This window comes from Phoca vitulina, unplaced genomic scaffold, assembly GCF_004348235.1.
Source record: "Phoca vitulina isolate PV1807 unplaced genomic scaffold, GSC_HSeal_1.0 scaffold6, whole genome shotgun sequence".
NCBI classification, from domain to species: domain Eukaryota; kingdom Metazoa; phylum Chordata; class Mammalia; order Carnivora; family Phocidae; genus Phoca; species Phoca vitulina.
The window spans coordinates 72,635,645-72,655,303 of NW_022589709.1; the positions used below are offsets into that span (position 1 = coordinate 72,635,645).

At 40.3% G+C, this 19,659-nt stretch overlaps 1 protein-coding gene and 1 pseudogene across 5 annotated transcripts in view; one reads left to right on the forward strand and one right to left on the reverse strand.

Annotated features, from left to right (window-relative positions):
- ARHGAP26 (Rho GTPase activating protein 26) overlaps nucleotides 1–19,659 on the reverse strand; it is a 414,246-nt gene that overhangs the window by 245,147 nt on the left and 149,440 nt on the right. For all 5 annotated transcript variants that reach the window (XM_032404464.1, XM_032404465.1, XM_032404462.1 and 2 more), the window contains one exon: nucleotides 12,281–12,359. In XM_032404464.1, coding sequence (XP_032260355.1) covers nucleotides 12,281–12,359 — 79 coding nt within the window. The remainder of the gene's footprint in view (nucleotides 1–12,280; nucleotides 12,360–19,659) is intronic.
- On the forward strand, nucleotides 10,606–12,269 carry LOC116632452 (annotated as a pseudogene).

The following is a 19,659-nucleotide window of genomic DNA, read 5'->3' on the forward strand; positions in this document are numbered from 1 at the left end:
ACCAGAAGGGAAAATTTTTAAAACCACACTAGAAAATGGCTTTGCTTTTAGGATGTGTTTATACTTGTTCTGATGTTTTCTTGCAGGGTCATGGGGCAGAATTTTTTGAAACACACCTAAAAAGAACACAGTCATTGGCATCATCAGTCCTCTTGACTTGACCACAGTGGAGCCCGATTCAGCAAACCCAAGGATAACTTTTTTAAAAAATGCTTATCTTGTTCCACACCTCACCACAAAACAAACAACCTAATTCACAGGCTTCCTAATATTCAAAATGCCTCCAGATCTGTCAGTATTTTTTAAAATGCCATCCTTGATTTGATCACTAACAAATATGACCACTTTCAAGCTTTTATGATGTAAGAGAAAGCTGCAAAAATGGACCTAAGAGCCAGTTCAATCATTCTTCAAATTGAACAAAGTCACTCTAAAAAGATCTTTCTCTTATTGACTGCCTTTCCCGCAGAGGGAAAAAAAACCAAAGCTAATCCAACCATAATCTCCACTCCCATGAATCACTGCCACAACATCTGAGAGAGGGCCAAAAGGAATTGGTGCTGCTGCTACAGGCGGGAGGTCATGCCACGGAATGTCTATTAAGATATTACAGCCTCAAGTGCCCTTAAACCAACAACTGCAACACAGATAATAAAGGAAGAATATATGATGTGAGGAGTTAGGACAGAAGACAGAATGTTCAAAAGAAACAGATGTATTGTAAGAAAACCTACAAACACGAGGTTGAATGCGTATCAGAAAGCCTTTGGAAGCAGATGAAACGTAAGTGGTTTGATTGTGGAAAGGTATGAATTATTACCTAGATGGAGGGAGGATATTGATAACAGTCCCCAAATCCACCCCAAGATGGGAACAGAGATAGGATGGGATGCTGTCCCATTGGAGGATTTCAACTATCTTGACATCTACTGATGGTAATGTGCCTTTAAAAAGACAAGCCGCTAAACTGATACAAGTTAAATGAAACTAAGATGTGACAACTAAATGCAATATGTGATCCTGGATGAAATTCAAGAACCCTCCCCCACAAAAAAAGATTATATGTATATATGTTATATATATATTTAGATTTATATATGTATATACGTATATATTTTGATATATTAGATTTATATATTTAATATATTAATTTGTATATTTATATATAATATATATTTTATATATTTATATACAATATAAATATACATTTATATATTAGATTTATATATTCATATATTAGAGGTATTTATAGAAGAGTAAATATATATATATATTTAGAGTAAATTTAGTAGTAAATATATATATCTCTCTCTCTCTCTAGAGTAGTATAGTATTATATATATATAATTACTGGACAAGCGGTGAAATTTGAGATCTGTAAAATAGATAATAATATTTTATCAAAGTTAATTTCCTGGTTTGATCATTATACTGTAGTTATGTAAGATGTTAATATTTGGGCTATCTGGGTAGAGAGTACTGTGGAATTCTTTGTACTGTTTTTCTCTTTTTGCAACATTTTTGTAAGTCTGAAGTGATTTTAAAATGAAAAGCTAAAAAATAAAAATGAGCTAATACATACATACACACACACACACACACACACACACAAGCCTCTGATAAATTCCTGACTTGCAAAAATGTCATCTTCCAGATGGAAGAAACAAAACAGTTAACTCTTACTTTGACCTTAATTCTAACTCAAATGACCAACTACGTAATGACAGAAATCTTCAGAATTACAGACTTACTTATGCTAGCCTCTTCAGAGATTGAGCAGTAGTTAACCTAGGCCACAAAAATATAAATATATATTCCCCCCAAATATAAAATCATGTGTAATTAACAAAACTTGGAGGAGGCAAAATAGTGACTAACCCCTAGAAAAGGCATAGACAGTGGCAGGCTTCCTGTCCGTCTTCTCAGAGATGGATCCAGGTGGGAGGGCTGAAAGGAGCAACACCCATCAGCTACAGGGACGGGCACATCTGGGTCAGGGCCCCTGGGCTGAGAGCCCTTGCGGCTGTTAGAAACTGCAGCTCCTGTGGCTCCTTGAGAAGGGATGGGACATTTTCTACTCAGGAGTTAGAAGGACCTTGGTAAGAGCTGGCTAAGTCCAACAGATTGCTGACTGCTGTCAGAGTACACAGGTACAGAGAATCTTCAGGTTCCCGTTCAGTTCATGTAGCCTGGTGAACTAGAAGAACAGCTCAATCGCTTCTCGGCCTTTTGGCTAAGATCAAGTGTAGAAGAACAGCTCAGGTGAAACATAAGACGCGCCCTTTGTTATTCACCACTCCAAAACTCAGCAACAGATGTGGGTTGCTAGAAAATAAGAGGTGCCATCAAGGATGAAGTGAAAAAGTCATAAAGAACACAAAAAAAGTCAGATTTCTACACTGGGCTTTAGAAAGCAGAACTAAGAAAAATGACGGGTGTATTCCCATGGCCGGAAATTTGAAAAAGGAATAATGATAATACTATATATAGCATGAATCGCATGCCATATAGTGTCTTATGTACCTTATATACATCACTGCATTAAAAAAGGTGAAATATGAATGGCTAAGAAACATGAAAAAAGATTTTCAACAATCTCATTAGTAATTTAAGAAAGGCAAATGAAAGCAACATACACTTTTCCACCATCAGATTGACACAGAAACACTCACACTTAAAATATACAGTATTGACAAAGGTTTGGAGAAAACAGGCACCTTCGTAACTGACTGGAGGCAGTATAATTAAGTAGTTTTTGGTGGAGAGAGTAATTTGTTAATATCTATTAAAATATTAAATGTGCCTACCATTTAACATGCAATTCCACTTGGTATGTATCCTGGACAAATGCTGAAATAGATAAACAGTGAAGTATGTACAAGGATTTCCATTCTATCATTCTGCACATTACAATGATGTGATGAAAAGCTGAGAATGGCCTATATGTCGAAGACTGAAGGTTTAATAATCTATAGGAAAGCTATACTATGTTGAAAATTCTACAAAACAGAAGAATTTGTTCCTAGATGTACATGTACAGGAATATGCAGAAAGTTCTTGAGGGATACACACTACACATTTAACTCAAGAGAGGGACTTCTGCCTTCCATTATGGCTAGGGATGGAAGGTGCACAACCAAGTATCAGGATACAAGTGTAACTAAATGCCCATGACAAACGCCTCAAGCCTAGAAAGGTGGTAGTGTGTAGGTGAGGGCAAAAGGCTGAGATCTGAGGCTTGCAGACAATGCTGAAGGCAATCAAAAGGGACTTTATGTTTATGCTGAGACCAAAAAAGTGAACAAAGAAGTGAGAATATTAAACAGCAGATTTTTTTGGTGATCCATAAAAGGTAGGTGGGGAACTGCCAAGAACCAGCCTCAGTTAAGAACAAGTCACACAAAACCAACCATACTTTAATTTTCCTTAGGTTCATTCACATGATTATTTGACAAGTATGTACTGAACACCTCCTCTGAGCCAGACAGTATGCACAAAAGATATAAAAACAAACAAACAACAACAACAACAAAACCCTGACAATGTTCCTGCCCTGTTGAAGATGATAATCCAGCAGGGGGACGGATGTGAATCAAATAACCAAACCAATCAATTTATTATTACAAGGTGAGACAAGGGCTTGGAAGTCAGGAATCAAGTGTCTCCAAAGAGCTTTGCAAAGAAATGGAGTCTGCAGACAGAATACAGGGGTCCAAGAACTTGGATGGTGGAGGAAATAAAATAAACCTCTTTTGCACTAGCCTTTAACTGAAATTTAACTGCATTTCCTTTAATATGAACAAGGGCAACAAACCACAGCGGTTGTGACTTTGCCACCAATAAAAATCACAGGTGTTTGCATATAACATTACTGCTGTTGCAGATAATCTGAATTATCATTTATAGCATTTATCAGACCTGCCCTTCCTTTTATTATATAATGTGGTAATAAAGAAGCATATATTTATATTCCAAATGGTTTTAATATGTTGGTGGCTATTTCTATGTAATTTTTTTCCTTTTTAAAGGAATTTTATTTTATTTTATGCATTATTCTGAGAAACGGTCTTAAAAGCTTTACCTGATTGTCAAACGAATCCATGGCATAAAAAAGATTAATGATCACTCACCTAAATTCTGGTACAAGTCGATAGGTATGTATCTAAATGGACTACAAAATCAAGGAATTCAATTACTCTATACACATGGTCTCACATAATGAAAGCCCAAAAAATAAAATAAATTCCCCCCAAAAATAAAATAAAATAAAAAACAAAATAAAATAAAATAATTAACAGTTATCCTCAACCCTTTAATTTTGACTCTGGTTGTTCAACAAATATTTGCTGAGTGCTTACTTTGTGCCAGCCACTACGCAAGGCAATGGGGAAACAGCAGCAAACCAATTCTATTAAGGTGGCCTGTCCTCATCTTGGATCCTCATTGTCCATCAAAGTAATTGGTGGACAATCTATAAATGTTTGCTAAATGCTAAAAGAAGAATGCCTAAGAACGGAGTAAGTGCCACCAACATGTTATGAAGTCTTAACATTCAAGCAAAAATCTTCTGGCTATCATTCTATTCCTTGGGAAAGTTTCATCAACTCCCCAGCATAAAACCCAATTTCACCTGACTTTCTCCTTCCTCCCACTTTGTATCTCACATTGCTCAATTAAACGGTCTGACTTTTATGAGAAATTGCTGTTCGGAAGAACATCTAAACCAAAGGGAACAAAGACCAAGTGAATAGTATTCAATTCCTTTTAAAACTTGCACACATTGGTGTGATAATAATAAGTACTATTATGTATTCTACCTATATAAAAACATTCACAGGACTCAAAGAAGAAGCTTGCAGCCGGCTTCTTGATCCAGTAAGAGAAAAAGAAACACAAGCAAAATAATACAGCGGTCTAATCCAATCCTAGCAGCTTGGGGGCAAGTGGGAGGAAAAGGAAAACAAACCAGAGACCTCACCCTCAGACTCTTCACCTCACACTATGTGATATTACAAAGAAAGCTCTCACAAAAGGGGCAGAACTATCCTTCCAAACCATCTCACCACTCATAAAGGAGTGAGAACTGCATCATCACACAAGAGCTTAGCGATTTCACCCCACACCTTCTTAACCATTCAGACTCCTTTGATCACTTATTTTACCATGGACAGGAAAATCTAAGCATTTGCAGTGAAATGGTGAGGTGAGCTTAGCATACAGCCGGGCTGATGAACTGCCAGGCCTGGGATGCATTATAACAAAGGAGGCTACAGATTACTTCATAATCCTCCACTTGTAGACTTCAAGTTCAGCCTGACTGCTCAGTGAAATCACTTTTTCCATACTTGTGAAAGCAGTCCCTGCCTGCCCTCTGGTGAACCCAGGCAAGGTGACTTTAAATAAACTCTGTGCTCAAATGAGCCAAGTAATTTAGAAATGGAAGCAAAGAGAATCCAGTTATCCTACTATCTGCCCCCGTCTCCAAAAAGACAATAAGAACTAACTTTTAATGAGCACTTGGCCACATCCAGGACCTGTGCCAATCACTTTATGTATATGTTGATCCTTACAAAACAATTTTGTGGGAAGATATTATTATTATCCCCATTTTGCTAGCAAAGAAACATGTTTGCAGGGACTAAGTCATTGTTAAGTCACTATTAGTGGTGAGTAGGGATTTAAACTCAGGCTGGCTGAACCTACATTCTTTTTTTTTTTTTTTTTAAGTGGGCTCCACACGGAGCTTGGAGCCGATTGTGGGACTCTAACTCATGACCGTGAGATCAAGAACTGAGCCAAGATCAAGAGTCAGACACTCAACCAACTGAGCCACCCAGAGCCTACACTACATTCTTAACCACCGTAACATTCTGCCTCTGATCCTAGAATCTGATCTTAACAGTAATCAATCTTACTTTTTCCTTTAAATACTCTAAACAGCTCTTTCAGGTATCAGGTGCAGAGCATAAAATGCAATGCAACTACTTATTTATTCTCTGAGTTCTTGAAGCACTTGGGGGTTAGAGTTTGGGCGCAGCAAAAACGGTGAGAGAAGAGCACACTTTGTTGAGTCTCCAAGTCCACAGGACTAAAATAGAAGATTTCTTTAAAATGGAGGTGAGCAGAAAGAAGCCACATTGTCTTGTCCTCTCACTAGAGGAGTGGTTTTTCTTTAGTCTCTTCCTCTTTTCCCTTCAACCACTGTAGGAGCCACAACAAAGTAGCTCCACCTAAAAGGGAGGGTAGATACAATTCAACTACAGCTTCCTAATAATTCAGCAGTTATGTGTGTTGTAGCAAAAATAGCACAAAGCTGGAAGCTAGGAGACCTGGATTATCTACCCAAGATCAACCACTGACTGACCTTTTCAGGCACTGCTCCCTCTTATATAAATAAGGGTGGACACTGCTCCACAACTACGAGGTTCAGCTGTACGAAAAAGCCAGTATCTGGCCATTTCTGACCTACAAAGGTGTCAATTTCATAGTTCCAACTAACACATGGATTTACACACAATCTTTCATGCTATACCACCTGTTTCTTATCTTCCTAATCTAATTCTACATAATTCTGGCATCTGCCAACCTTCTAACCCCCTGGCTGTCAAAGGAGATTCAAGGAGTGATTCATTAGAGAAATATCTAATTTCATTGAAGACTCCTTAGAATATGAAAGTAATAGGAAGTAATAGAAGCAGTTCCAGACAGACACCGCTAATCACAGCTAAGGGAATATATGGGAACAGAGTTTAAAGAGGCTGATACAGGCTCTGAGGCTCCAGGTTATCCTATTAGTCCCAGAGTTGCTAGGTCATCTTTCCATAGTGTGGAGAGAATAATAAATACTTCAGGTTTTATGTGTGTGTGTGTGTGTGTGTGTGTGTGTGTGGCAGATGCTGTGTTGGTAATGGACAAGCAATGATGATGCTCCAGCTGTGGGCATTTGGACTGGGTTGCCCACAGTCTAGGTGGGAGGCAGGTAAGGACCAGGTAACAGAAGATTAAAATAAAAGCTTCTGTGGCTACAATGGTGAGTCTATAGCTTGTCAACCCAGATTTAACAGAAAGTCAGGAAAATCCAGCAGAATCATTTCAAAACTTTATCTTACTAACTAGCTTGTTGAGTTAAAAAAAAAAAAGTTATATACTTACATCTGTATGCCTTTTATTTTATTTTCTTGCCCTATTGCTCTGGTTGTGATTCCAAACTATATTGAATAAAACTGTTAGAAGTGAGCATCTTTGTCTTATTCCCATTCTTAGGGAGAAAGCATTTAGTCTTTCACAATTAAGTATAATGTCAGTGGTAAACTTGTGGTTTTCACTCTTGGCCAAGTATCAGAGAATAAAGCTCTTTGAATAGAAACTTGAATGGAATTTAGATATCGGAGTGGGGAGAAACTGTCACTTTTGCCTACCTCATGTCTCCCTGCCTCCTCATATAACAATGCTTTGATTTTTCCCTTAGGGGAAGCCAACATTGCCCCACCACCACAGTTCTAGCAGAGTGGGCAGGTGAGTCAGGTCTGGTCAAATCATCTATCCCACCCTCTGGTCCAAGTATTTAGTCCAAAAAAATTCAAATATGGGACTTCTTTAGAATTATTACATAAGTCTCTCTTTCCACTAGACTTATAGATTAGGGATCAACAAAGTATGACCCATGACTAAAATCTGGCTTCTACCTGTTTTTGTAAATAAAGTTTTACTGAAATATAGCAAGGGGCGCCTGGGTGGCTCAGCCATTAAGCGTCTGCCTTCGGCTCAAGTCATGATCCCTGGGTCCTAGGATCGAGCCCCACATCAGGTTCCCTGCTCAGCAGAAAGCCTGCTTCTCCCTCTCCCACTCCTCCTGCTCGTGTTCCCTCTCTCGCTGTGTCTCTTTCTGTCAAATAAATAAAATCTTTAAAAAAAGAAAGAAAGAAAGAAATATAGCCATACCCATTCATTTTACACATTGTCTATGGCTGCTTTTGAGCTACAACAGCAAAGTTGAGTAGCTGCAATAGTGACCATAATGCTCCTAAAGCCTAAAATAATTACTATCTGGCCTATTAACAGAGTAAGTTTCCTGACTCCTGTTCTTGATAATATAATGTAAGCCTGGAACAGTCTGAAAGCCTATCACCACTATCTGGAAAGAACCTACTAGAAATGACACCAACACAAAAGAAACCAACTCCAATATTATAGAAGTTTCTGGATTCAGATGGGCCAGAACTATTATACCCTAACTTTTTTTTTAAGTTCCATAAGCCAATAAATTCAGCTTTTTCTCAGGCCAGGCCAAGTATAAATGAGGCTTCCTTCATTTGAATTCAAATTCGCAACATAGATAAAAACTATAATGCTCATTTCAGAAACACAACTCTAATTTCTTTCTCCATTATATATCCATGAATACCATAAAGACATTCAAAATTTCTTTTCAACTAGAAAGTCACTGAGCACTAAAAACTGTAATTTATATAACAATTAGCTAAAACAGTGTAAAAATCAACTAATGCAGGCCTCATTTAGACTGTTTTTCCAACCAACCATCCTAAAGTGTTATTAAATGATAAAAGAACAAAAAGGATGCAAACCAGTTACCCGCCTTCAAAAAAAAAAAAAAAAAAAAGATGCAACACCGAATAATCATTCACAGAACAATTGAACTCTAAGTACAAAAACAAAAGTTAGGTGCTGCCATTATAATCTCCCTGATACAAGGCTAATACTCCAAGACCAGTTAGGGAAACAGGTTTCTGCTTCCCTTACCAAAGCGAAAACTTCTAAGGGGATAGATTTAACTAATTAGGGAGAGTGTGATTAAAACTGGAGCTGCTAATTGTCTACTGGGTATGTATTTCCAAGAATGTTCCCTAGAGGCTCTAAGCAATGGGAGACAAAATTAAGCCTAATATTCCTGCCATTTGTGCAGTTATCAACTGTCTGTCTCTCTCTCTTCAGGAAACTTAAAAGTACACAGAGATGTGGTTCTCAATGCAAGCTATATGTTCCTGTGAGGAAATAATTTTATATTATGTTTAGAAACAGAATTACTTTGTGTTTAAACTTGTTTTAATGTGTACATTCTGGAGCAAGGAGATGTTTCTTTCAACAGCATGCTTTCCATCTGCAGAAGCCAGATGTTAATCTGCAGGAAAACTCAAGTGGTTAGTAAGACCAATTACATACAGACAGAGAACAAATATCAAATGGTAGGGAGAGGGAGGAAGGGGAGGTTTAAAATGGAGTTGGTGAAGCAGTTGTAGAACTGCAGCTTACGGGGGGTGGGGAGACCCCAAAACAGTGGGGTTTTTATCCATTCCAAGAATAGTATGCCCTGACAAGATTTTTTCTTCCTGAGTACTTCCTCCCCTAGAATTGAAGAATCCTTCAAGAAACTCAGATAAAGTATTATAAAAAGGAAATGAGTGAGAATTCCTGAAGGCAATTTCACATTTCATCTCTATCAATGATAAAAACCAAACATGTCTAGGGCTTCACATGGGTTCAAATTCTACCTCTGCCACTGTGATGGAAACTGTCAACCACCCTACAGTCTTCTTTCTCTTCTTCTTCCTGGAAGTGATAAAATACCCAGTACTGGCTGAGCCCATGGCTGCCTATGTTCGACCTAGACTTCCCATCCTCCTCCATAGACAGATGTGGCCAATGTAAGTATGTTAGGGCCAATGGAAATGATGTGTGCACCCTCTGGGTCCTGGATACTTTCATCTCCATTATCTGGTTGAAAAACAGCAATGACTAGTAGAGCAATCTGGAAAGTCATGGGTTGAGTATGGCAGAATGACCCTGCAAAGCACCGAATGCTCACTTCCAGGCTTGGAGAAATCAACTTCTATGTTATTTAAGCTACTACACTTTGGAGTCTCCTTGTTATGGCAACCTAACCCGCACCCTACCACTACAGTCACTTACTGTCTGTGCTACTCAGCCAAGTTATTGAAACTAAGTCTCACTTTCCTCAACTGTAAAATGGTGGTATTTTGTGATGTCTTAAGATTATACTTATTTAATAAGGTAGTAAGAAGAATAAATGGGTTAAGACATGTAATATGCCAAATCTGTGACTTACAAACACAAAAGTGCTCAATTAAGGGTAGGTGATGGTAGCAAAGATAAAGGACAACTTAGGAAGTGGCTTTCAAAGGCCTCTGACAAATTCTTAATCTCAGGAAACAAACTGAGGGGTGCTGGAGTGGGGGGTGGGGTGGGAGGGACGGGGTGACTGGGTGATGGACACTGGGGAGGGTATGTGTTCTGGTAAGCGCTGTGAATTGTGCAAGACTGTTGAATCTCAGATCTGTACCTCTGACACAAATAATGCAATATATGTTAAGAAAGAAAAAAAGAAGAAGAAGAATGTAGCAGCAGGGGAAGAATGAAGGGGGGGAAATCAGAGGGGGAGAAGAACCATGAGAGACGATGGACTCTGAAAAACAAACTGAGGGTTCTAGAGGGGAGGGGGGGTGGGAGGATGGGTTAGCCTGGTGATGGGTATTGAGGAGGGCACGTTCTGCATGGAGCACTGGGTGTTATGCACAAACAATGAATCATGGAACACTATATCTAAAACTAATGATGTAATGTATGGGGATTAACATAACAATAAAAAAATTAAAAAAAAAAAAAACAAAGGCCTCTGACAGCAAGCAGCTATTGTGCCCACAAAACCCTAATGGTAGAAATGTCTACCTGCTATATATATATAGCAGATAGTGCCTTCTCTTCCAGCCTCTTTGGTCTTGGCTGCAGAAACCAGATGACAAAGGGGACGTCATCATTTGAAAAGCATCATGTTAAGATGCACACGTTGTGTCCCCGCTGTGGCTCTAAGGCCTACCACCTTCAGAAGTTGACCTGTGACAAATGTGGCTATCCTGCCAAGTGGAAGAGAAAGTATAACGGAGTGCCAAGGCTAAAAGATGAAATACCACTGGGACCGGTCAAACAGGCACCTAAAAGTTGTCTACTGCAGATTCAGGCCTGGACTCTGTAAAGAAACACCACCTCAACCCAAGAAGGGAGCTGTAGCAGCATCCAGTTCATCTTAAGGATTTCAACAATTAGTCACACAATAAATGTCCCGGTTAAAAAAAAAAAAGAATAGAAATGTGTATCTGCTTTGAGAGTGTCTATCAGTAACAATGTACTCAGAGAAAACAAGAGGTATCTTACATGTAGTGCGGAAGAATTAAGACTGAATAATGTTCAATTCGAATTTAGCTGTTCCAAACTCTTTAAATGGTTCTTTAAATCTTGCTCTATGTTATTATATGCTATCCAAACACTAGTTATTTGTTTCTGCTCAGTTGAAGGAATGGAGTTTCATGTTTATATACAAAATAGCTAAGTAGAAAGATACATTCATCAATATAGATCACCTAACCTGGGTAGGCTGAGAAAGAAACATACAAATGAACCGGAATCATCTATACTGGATACCCACCTCGATGCAAAGAGTTCTGTACTCAATGAAGGCTATGGCCTGATGGCCTTGCACACATTCCCCCCTCTGGATTGTGCCTTTGCAAGTGATAACTACTGGCCCTCTGACACTGTGGATTCTTTTTATCTTTTGTTTGTGGGACATGGGTAGAATGTACTCCTAGGATTTCTATAACCCTGATATCTGTTGAACACTGCAGTTGAGATCTTTGGCACCAGGGCCCTGATGTGAGTTTTACATGTCACAAGACGCAGAAAAACCATGAGACCACATCAACCAGCAAAGGCCAGCATCTCGAAAATCGGAGCACAGATCACACTACCAAGGCTTAAATCCTTCCATCTACACTGATAATGCCACTGTGTATAATGGGATGTGGGCTACTGTGGCAAGGGGAGGCTGAACCAGAAAGTGATGAAAAAAAAAACACAACATAATCTGTATACACTTTTATAATCATTTATCCTACTCAAATAGGTTTGAGATAACGCTTTGCATCCTACTCCATGGACACATCAATATTCAGTAAGCCAGACTCTGCCTCCTCTAAGAGACCTAAGGACACTACAGTTGCCTTGGCCAAGGGGAGTATCACATAGCCTGAAAGGCCTGAAGGACTGAGAGGCCAAAGCTCAGGGACTGCAGCCACAGAGAAGCAATATCACTATCAAAGAAAGTTAGTTCAAGAGTAAAAGATGCCCTCTGATACATTGGTCTTGAGAAACCAAGGCTTTAGATCAAGAGCAAAAATCACTGCACTTGGGAAGCAACAAACAACTCACAGTCTATATTTCTGTTCTACTTCCCTGAATTGTTACTTACAGGCTCCCGGCCATCCATGGCTTCCATCCAGAGCCTCCGGTCCTCTTCCGACAACGCCTGCATGGTGATAACCCCTGCCCTGTGGAGAAAGGAGGACACAGACATGAACCCAGTGCCACAGGTAGAGAGATCTTGACGAAGGTGAAACTTCAAGAAACACCCATACAACAGAGTGAGGGGTTGCTGGGATTCACAACACGAAGTCAGGCACACACACAGCTTTCCAGAGCTGCCTTCAAGTCTCAGAAAGTGAAGTCATCTCCCGAATGCCCCTCAATAAACCCATCTCCCTCAGGGAGCTAGGAAAAAACACAGCAGACATGAACAGGGTACGGCCAGGCCCATATGTGTTTCATTACCATACTGTTAAGGGACACAAATGATTAAAGTGATTCCTTTAGATCCTGTTTGTTTCTTGAGGCCTTATTCACTCCTATTCTCCAAAATGCCTAACAGAGAATTTTACTCACAGTAGGATTGCAATTCATACATATTGAAGTGAACAGAATTACTGGACTCAAGATTAAAAAGAGGTGAAACAACCAAGCTGGTGGGACCCTGGTCTCCTAACCTCTAAGCTAAGGCTTCTAAACTCCTTTTGACATGGAGATGTTTTATGAAGGTAACTGGCTTTGTAATTATATTAAATGTATGTCATTTTTTAAGTGAATACTTGTCATGTCAGGTAATAAGTTCTTTACATGCATTACCTCTTTTCACCCTCTCATTGAAATCTGCTTGCTCTTTCTAACTGAACACAAACCCTCCAGAAAGCTTGCACACAATACCAAATGGTATTTGTTGAGTTCCCCTTACAGATGGCATTCTACAAATAGAGACTTGAGCCATGAAAATGTCCTTGGGAGATGGGGCTAAAAGCCCTCTGTGCTCATTAAAGCAGGAGTTCTTAGGGTCCACAGATGGATCCAAGAGAGTCTATAAACCACACTTCCATCTCCAAATGTATATATATTTTTCTGTATTAACAGTTCAACCTCACCCATTATCAAAAAAGACTGCAACCCTCAAAAAGTTAAGAACTACTGATTTAAATCCTCATCTTTAAAGTTTGAGAAAGCCTAAAAGGAATTAAGAGGTCCATTGAGCAAGAATGAAGTCCTATTGCCATCTGAGTCTGTGGTACCATTAATGATCCCAGAACAGTATGGTAATGAAACACATATGGGCCTGGCCATACCCTGTTCAGCAAGAGTCTATTCATTCTGACCCATATATAATCACTGGTCCTGACTTATTTCCACAGTTCCATTGAATATGCTAGATCTATTCATGTTGAACGTATTTTAAATATCACATCTGCTTCTTTTCATTGATTATCCCTCAATATCCTTTAAGGAAAAACATTTTCAAAGACGTAAGCATGTAAGTACAAGGGGGTTGGGGACTCGAGGGGCACTGGGGTGTGGTGTAAGTGTGTATGCACGTGTTGTGTGTATGTACGGGTGGAGGTGGACAATAGTGGTGGTAGCTGGGTATGCGGGTGGATGAGTGAAGGTGTTGAGCCTGAGGACATTAATTCCCCAGAGGCAGTCCTTCCTGTGAAGGCCATCCTGAGCAGTGGCACCCTAACACAGAGAGGACTCAGAAAATATGGTAAGCCTTTTCTCCACAGCCCCTGCCAGGGCCCTCCCTCCTCTTCTCAGAAATTCTCATTCTCAGACCTAAATGCCCATTTCCCACCATGAGCCCAATTCAGTGCACCAGACCCACTGTCTGCAGACTCCTGGCAGTCATGGCTCTACAGAGCTGATCCTTGGCTTGCAGGCATGGCAGACTGATTCTACTCTTCAACCTCAAGCGCAATGATTTAATGGCTTAGAGAAAAAAGTCTATGAACCTGCAGTCCACTGCACAACTCTCAAGTCCCTGGACCTGAATCTTTGAGTGTTGCTCAAAGTGTTGTGCCTGGACCACCAGCTTCAGAATCAGGCATTCCCTTAAAATGGAGATTCTCAACCTGAAACCACCTTACTGAATCTGAATTTCTGGGCTGGGCCTGGGAACTTGGATTTTAACCAACTCCCCAGGTGATCCTGATGCACAGTTAGGTCTGAGACCCACTGCCCTGGGCTGCCCACAGGCCCCCACCCTTTCCTTCCTGTCCCCCCACACTAAAGAGCAAAGACACTCTCCGGTATACACTAGGGTCAAGCAGCCAACAAGTCTCCAGTTCATTTCCTGCTAGGTGCTCACCAGCAAACAGTGAGACCAAAATAGTTGCCTAGCATACCAAGATTTTAGGGACCTGCAGATGTCACATCAACTTCATGGCACACAGTGTGAGATTTCCACCCAGAACCACAAAGAGGAAGTTCAGACAAACTCAGAGGCCACTTGGCCTTAGTAACCAGGAAAGTCAACAGGATTTGTTTTCATTTCAAGAAGAAATATCAAAATGTAAGTTCTTTTCCACATGTGGTTTTGTTCCCCTTTTTTGTAGGAGGGGGTAGTACAGAACTGAATAAAGTGGATTTAATATGCTTAGTTCTAATCCTGTCGCCCCTCCCCACCAAGTTCAGGTAATTTTCTCTCAGTCTCATGTACGTATATCTGGATCACAGTACTATCCTTTCTAGGCATCTAGAAAACACTCCTTCAGCTCCAAGTTTTTGTTCCTTCATTACAATTTAAACCGTAATTACATAAATCTCTTATGTGTGAATTTCCAAGAACCAAGGTGAAAGAGTCAACTTTATTTTGGAATCAAGCAGTAAGTTTCTTTCCATATTCCCCCTCCCTATGTCCCTACTAGCCACCATTCCTCAAAACAAAATAAAGCAAGCAAAACTCCCTATGACCCTGTACTTTCCATGTCAGTCCCTATAAGACAGCATACTTTTCTAGGGGCATCAGCTTAGTTCATGTTTTAAATGCATCTAGCTTTTCATAACAAAAATGGAGAGGAGGAAAGAGAAACAGAACTCTCCAGAGGGGGGTGTGCAATGAAAAAGGGAAAATATAAAACAATGAAAGAGAACTGGAGTAAATGAGCTCTCTCCAGCTCTACAAAGAATCATGATACTATCAAACATCATAATGGAATAAAAACTATAATAATAATAACCTAGGAGGGTATGTCAGATACTGTGCTAAGCACTATATATAAATTAATTCATTTAATCCTGACAACTACATCATGAGGTAGATATACTCTCATTATCCCATTGGGCAGATAAAAAAAAAAAAAACAAGGCTCAACTAGGTTAAGTACCTTGTCCACAGTCACAGAGCCAGGATCTCAACCCAGAAGTCTATTGCTTCATCCTTGCAAACAAGACCACAGCAAATGTGAAGGTGCCCTAGTCCACAGAGAGCAGATATTGAACACCCAAGTTCTCTGCCATCAAAAAGGACCAGGCCCTCCTCTAAGTACCACAGAGAGTTCCTGCATGGTATCAAATAAGATCAAACAATAAAGGGCTCTGTAAAGCCTAAAGTGTTTCATAAATATGATCACAACCAGAACACCATTCAAACAGCCAATCCAAAAAAGAGTATGATGATGTCCAGTGTGACTATGGCTCACTTTCTACAGCAGTGGTTCTCCACATTTTTTCTGCCTCAAAATACTCAAGACATGGAAAGGTGATGAGTTTTTTAAAAAAACACAAAAAACACTAATCATGGGGGCGCCTGGGTGGCTCAGTCTGTTAAGCATCTGCCTTCAGCTCAGGGTCCTGAGATCAGGCTCCCTGCTCAGTGGAGAGTCTGCTTCCCCCTCTCCCACTGCCCCTCCCCCCACCCATGCTCTCTCTCAGACAAATAAGTAAAATCTTTAAAAAAATAAAATTTGAAAGAAAGCAGTAATCATAAAGAAAAAATATGAGGAAATTAGGCTTCACCAAAATGAATAATTTTCATTCATAAAAAGGTACCATTAAAAGAGTGAAAAGGCAAACTACAGAGAAAGAGAAGATGTTGTAGTTTGTATCTCCAGTGAGACTCTTAACCAGAATATGTAAAGAATGCCAACAAATAAGAAAAAAATGAACCTAATTAATAAAATGGATAAAAGACATGAATAGGTGCTTCATGAAGGACACACAAATGGCCAACAAACATAAGAAACAGGGCCCAACATGATGTCTCTTCAAGGAAATGCAAATGAAACCACAGTGAAATAGAACAAACACCCATTAAATGGACAGCATTCCGAAGACCACTAATACCAAGTACTGGCAAGAATGCAGAGCTGGTGGAACTCTCATACACTGCTAGAAACAGAACTGATAACACCATTTTGACGTTATCTACTAAAACTAAACATATACCTCACCTGCTGCATGACCTAGCAATTCTACCTCTATGCATACATCCAAGAGAAATGAGCGCAGATGTCCATCAAAAGACACATTCAAGAATGCTGTTTTATTCTTAACGGCCAAGCTTTACAACAAAAAACTCAAATGTCCATCTACGAGAATAAATTATTTATATTTGAAATAATGAAAGAAAGAATCCAGACACAAACTACTAACAGCATGAGTCCACTGATACCATGTTCAAACACTAGTCCAAGTCATCTATGGTGACAGAATTCAGAACAGTGATTTCATCTTGGGGAACAGGTATGATGATGACTGGAAGGAAACCTCCTCAGGTAACAGCAATGTTCTATAACCTGATCTGGGTGATTATACAGGTACAGGGGTTGGGGGGTAGTCATAAAGATATAGACTTAAGATTTGTGCATCTTACTGTGATTACACCTCAATAAAAAAAAAAGAAAAAGCCTTTTAAATACCGAAGAGATAGGCCTTGTCATCCCTTAGGCTCACTAGTTATCCTGATGCTGGTGCTTCCTAGCCGTGTAAGGGCCTAGTGGACAAGTAACTGAACTACTCTATACTCTTCTTTACGATGCAGATTTAAACAGTACCTACTTCAAGGAGTCACTGTGAAGGTTAAATGAGATATTTATAAAGTGTTTCAAAGTGTCAGACACACTGAAAAATTAGTTGTTATCACTGGGGCAAATGGAGGGGGTGGGTGGAGGGAAAAAGATGGCAAGTGTGCAGGAGGATCAAAATTATGGAGGAAGAAGGGCAGGTGTATATAGTTTAAAAAGGAAAAGAAACCAGCCACAGGTGCTTCTGATACACATGACCCCCCCCCCCCGACACACTCACACACAGCACTGAGGATCACACCTCCACCACAGAGGGAGCCAGGCCAGGGGCTGCCCTGACACACAGGCTCTGACATCATGGCCACTTCCTTTTTCCTCCTGAGTAAAGCATCAAAGTGGCCTACTTCCCCCTTTTGGAATTAATGTCGGATAACTGATGACAAACAAGGGGTCTTTAGCAAATTCTAGATAATTTGCCAAGGAGCCCACTAGTTGGGAGAAGTAACAAAGGACTTGCAATCCTTTCTAGAGCTCAATCCTAAGATACAACGTAAGATACGGCACCTCATTTTGACTCTGAATAAATCCTTGGTTAGTGCTGTTATCTTTATCAGCTTTAGAACCGTGAACAAGTATCTGCAATTTTCTCTAAGCTGACACTCCACCTCTCACACGATAGGGGAGGAGATGCAGAAAATTACTCATCTGTCACAGGGTAAACCGCACCCCAGTACCATATCCCCTTCAACTCTGGCCTCCAGAAAGAGCCCATGGAAAACAGTGCACCCTTTATGCCACATCCAGGAGCAGGGACCACCGATGTCAGCTCACAGCCTCCTCAGCAGCAGAGAGCAAGCAGAATCACAACCAGCCCTGACTCCAGGGCCACTCCACAGCTTTCCTGCTCTAATCTTATTCCTGAATCTGAGTCAACAATAGTGATCTCAGTGGCTTGGCAACTCCACCACTTCCCACTGCACAAGGAAATGCTGTTGCTGACTCCACCCCACTGAAACAAACACTCACAATCTAACAGTACCATTCTTTCTAAATCAACCCCAAAGATCCAAAGATCTAGGGGTTACTCATTCATAAGACTCTAAGTCTTCTGTTGGCAAGAGTTCATCATCCAGCTTCCAACCACACGACAGCATATGTAAGAGTCAAGTTATGCTTATATAGGAAGACGGGATGGTGCAGGCTTGGAGAACAGGCTGCCATCCACAGCGGAAAAGAGCCGCACAAGTGCCGGGGACAGGAACTGGTCCTTTGCTTCTAAAATGCTACTGGGAAAACAGGTTCCCAACCATTACTAGGGTTCAAGGTTCAGGACATCTTCATTTACACAAAGATATGGCCAAAGTCATGCCAAATAATCTTAGAGAATGACATTGCTTTCTTGTCTATGAGATTACAGACTCAAACGTCTAAAGAGAACAGCAAGTAAGCAAAATGAGTGAAACTGAATAAAAAGATTATTTATTGCCCCAAGGAAAATAGGTTCAGTGTCATTTTCCTTATAACATGCAGCCCTTTATTTTTTCTTTTGCACATTTACTTTTTGATAGTCATAGGAACAAAAGAGGACTTCCCCTCTATGGGAAAAATAACGGTGCAAGGGCAAGGCAAAGCAGTGGCGGTCACCTGTCATCAAAGTGAAACAACAGGGCATGGTGGGGACTGCAGCAAAGTGGAGAGTATATGGCCCACCTAAAGGAGGCACCCACTCCTCAGCTCTGTAAACAGCTGGCACAGGGGGAGGGGGGATTTACAGATTTTTCCAACTTCAGCATGTTGGTTCAAACACTACTCCAGCCAAACCAAACATGTCTGTGGACCACCAGTTTGCAACTTCTAGTGTCTGTGTCTGTCTCTGCCTGAGCTCCACCCCAAGTTATGGTGGCATATTAGAAAGTCATCTGATGCATTAGAACCAACAGCGATGCATGTTTGTATTCTTGATTCACCTCACAGCCAAATTCAGCAGAGCATCTCCAGCTCTTCAAAAAAGGAGGAACGTGGGCTACTTCCCCTTTTTTCCCAATACTCAGGACCCAGTGTCATCACTGGAGGGCAACATCAATCTACGCAGAGATAAAAAGTTATGAGTATGCACAACTCTACAGCACCGAGACAATGATCCACTGAAGGTCGTTGTGCATTACACATCCTTCCGCATGAAAAGGATGTGAGTAGGCTATAGGTAAGAGACAGAGAAACTGAGAGAGAAACCAGAAGTTGCAAACTAGTGGCCCATTAACTATGACTAATATTTACTGAGTATTTACAATGTGCCAAGCACTGTGCTAAGGACTTTACTTGCCTTATTGTTTATTCTTCAAAATAACTTTATAAAGTAGGTATTATCATTATACCTCTTTAAAAAACTTGCAAAATGTCATACCACTAGTAAGTAGCAAAGCGTCAACTTGAACCCAGTCTGCTGACTCTGAAGCAAAGCCCATATATAAGCACAATACTGTACTGCCCCCATGTGCATGCGGTGTAT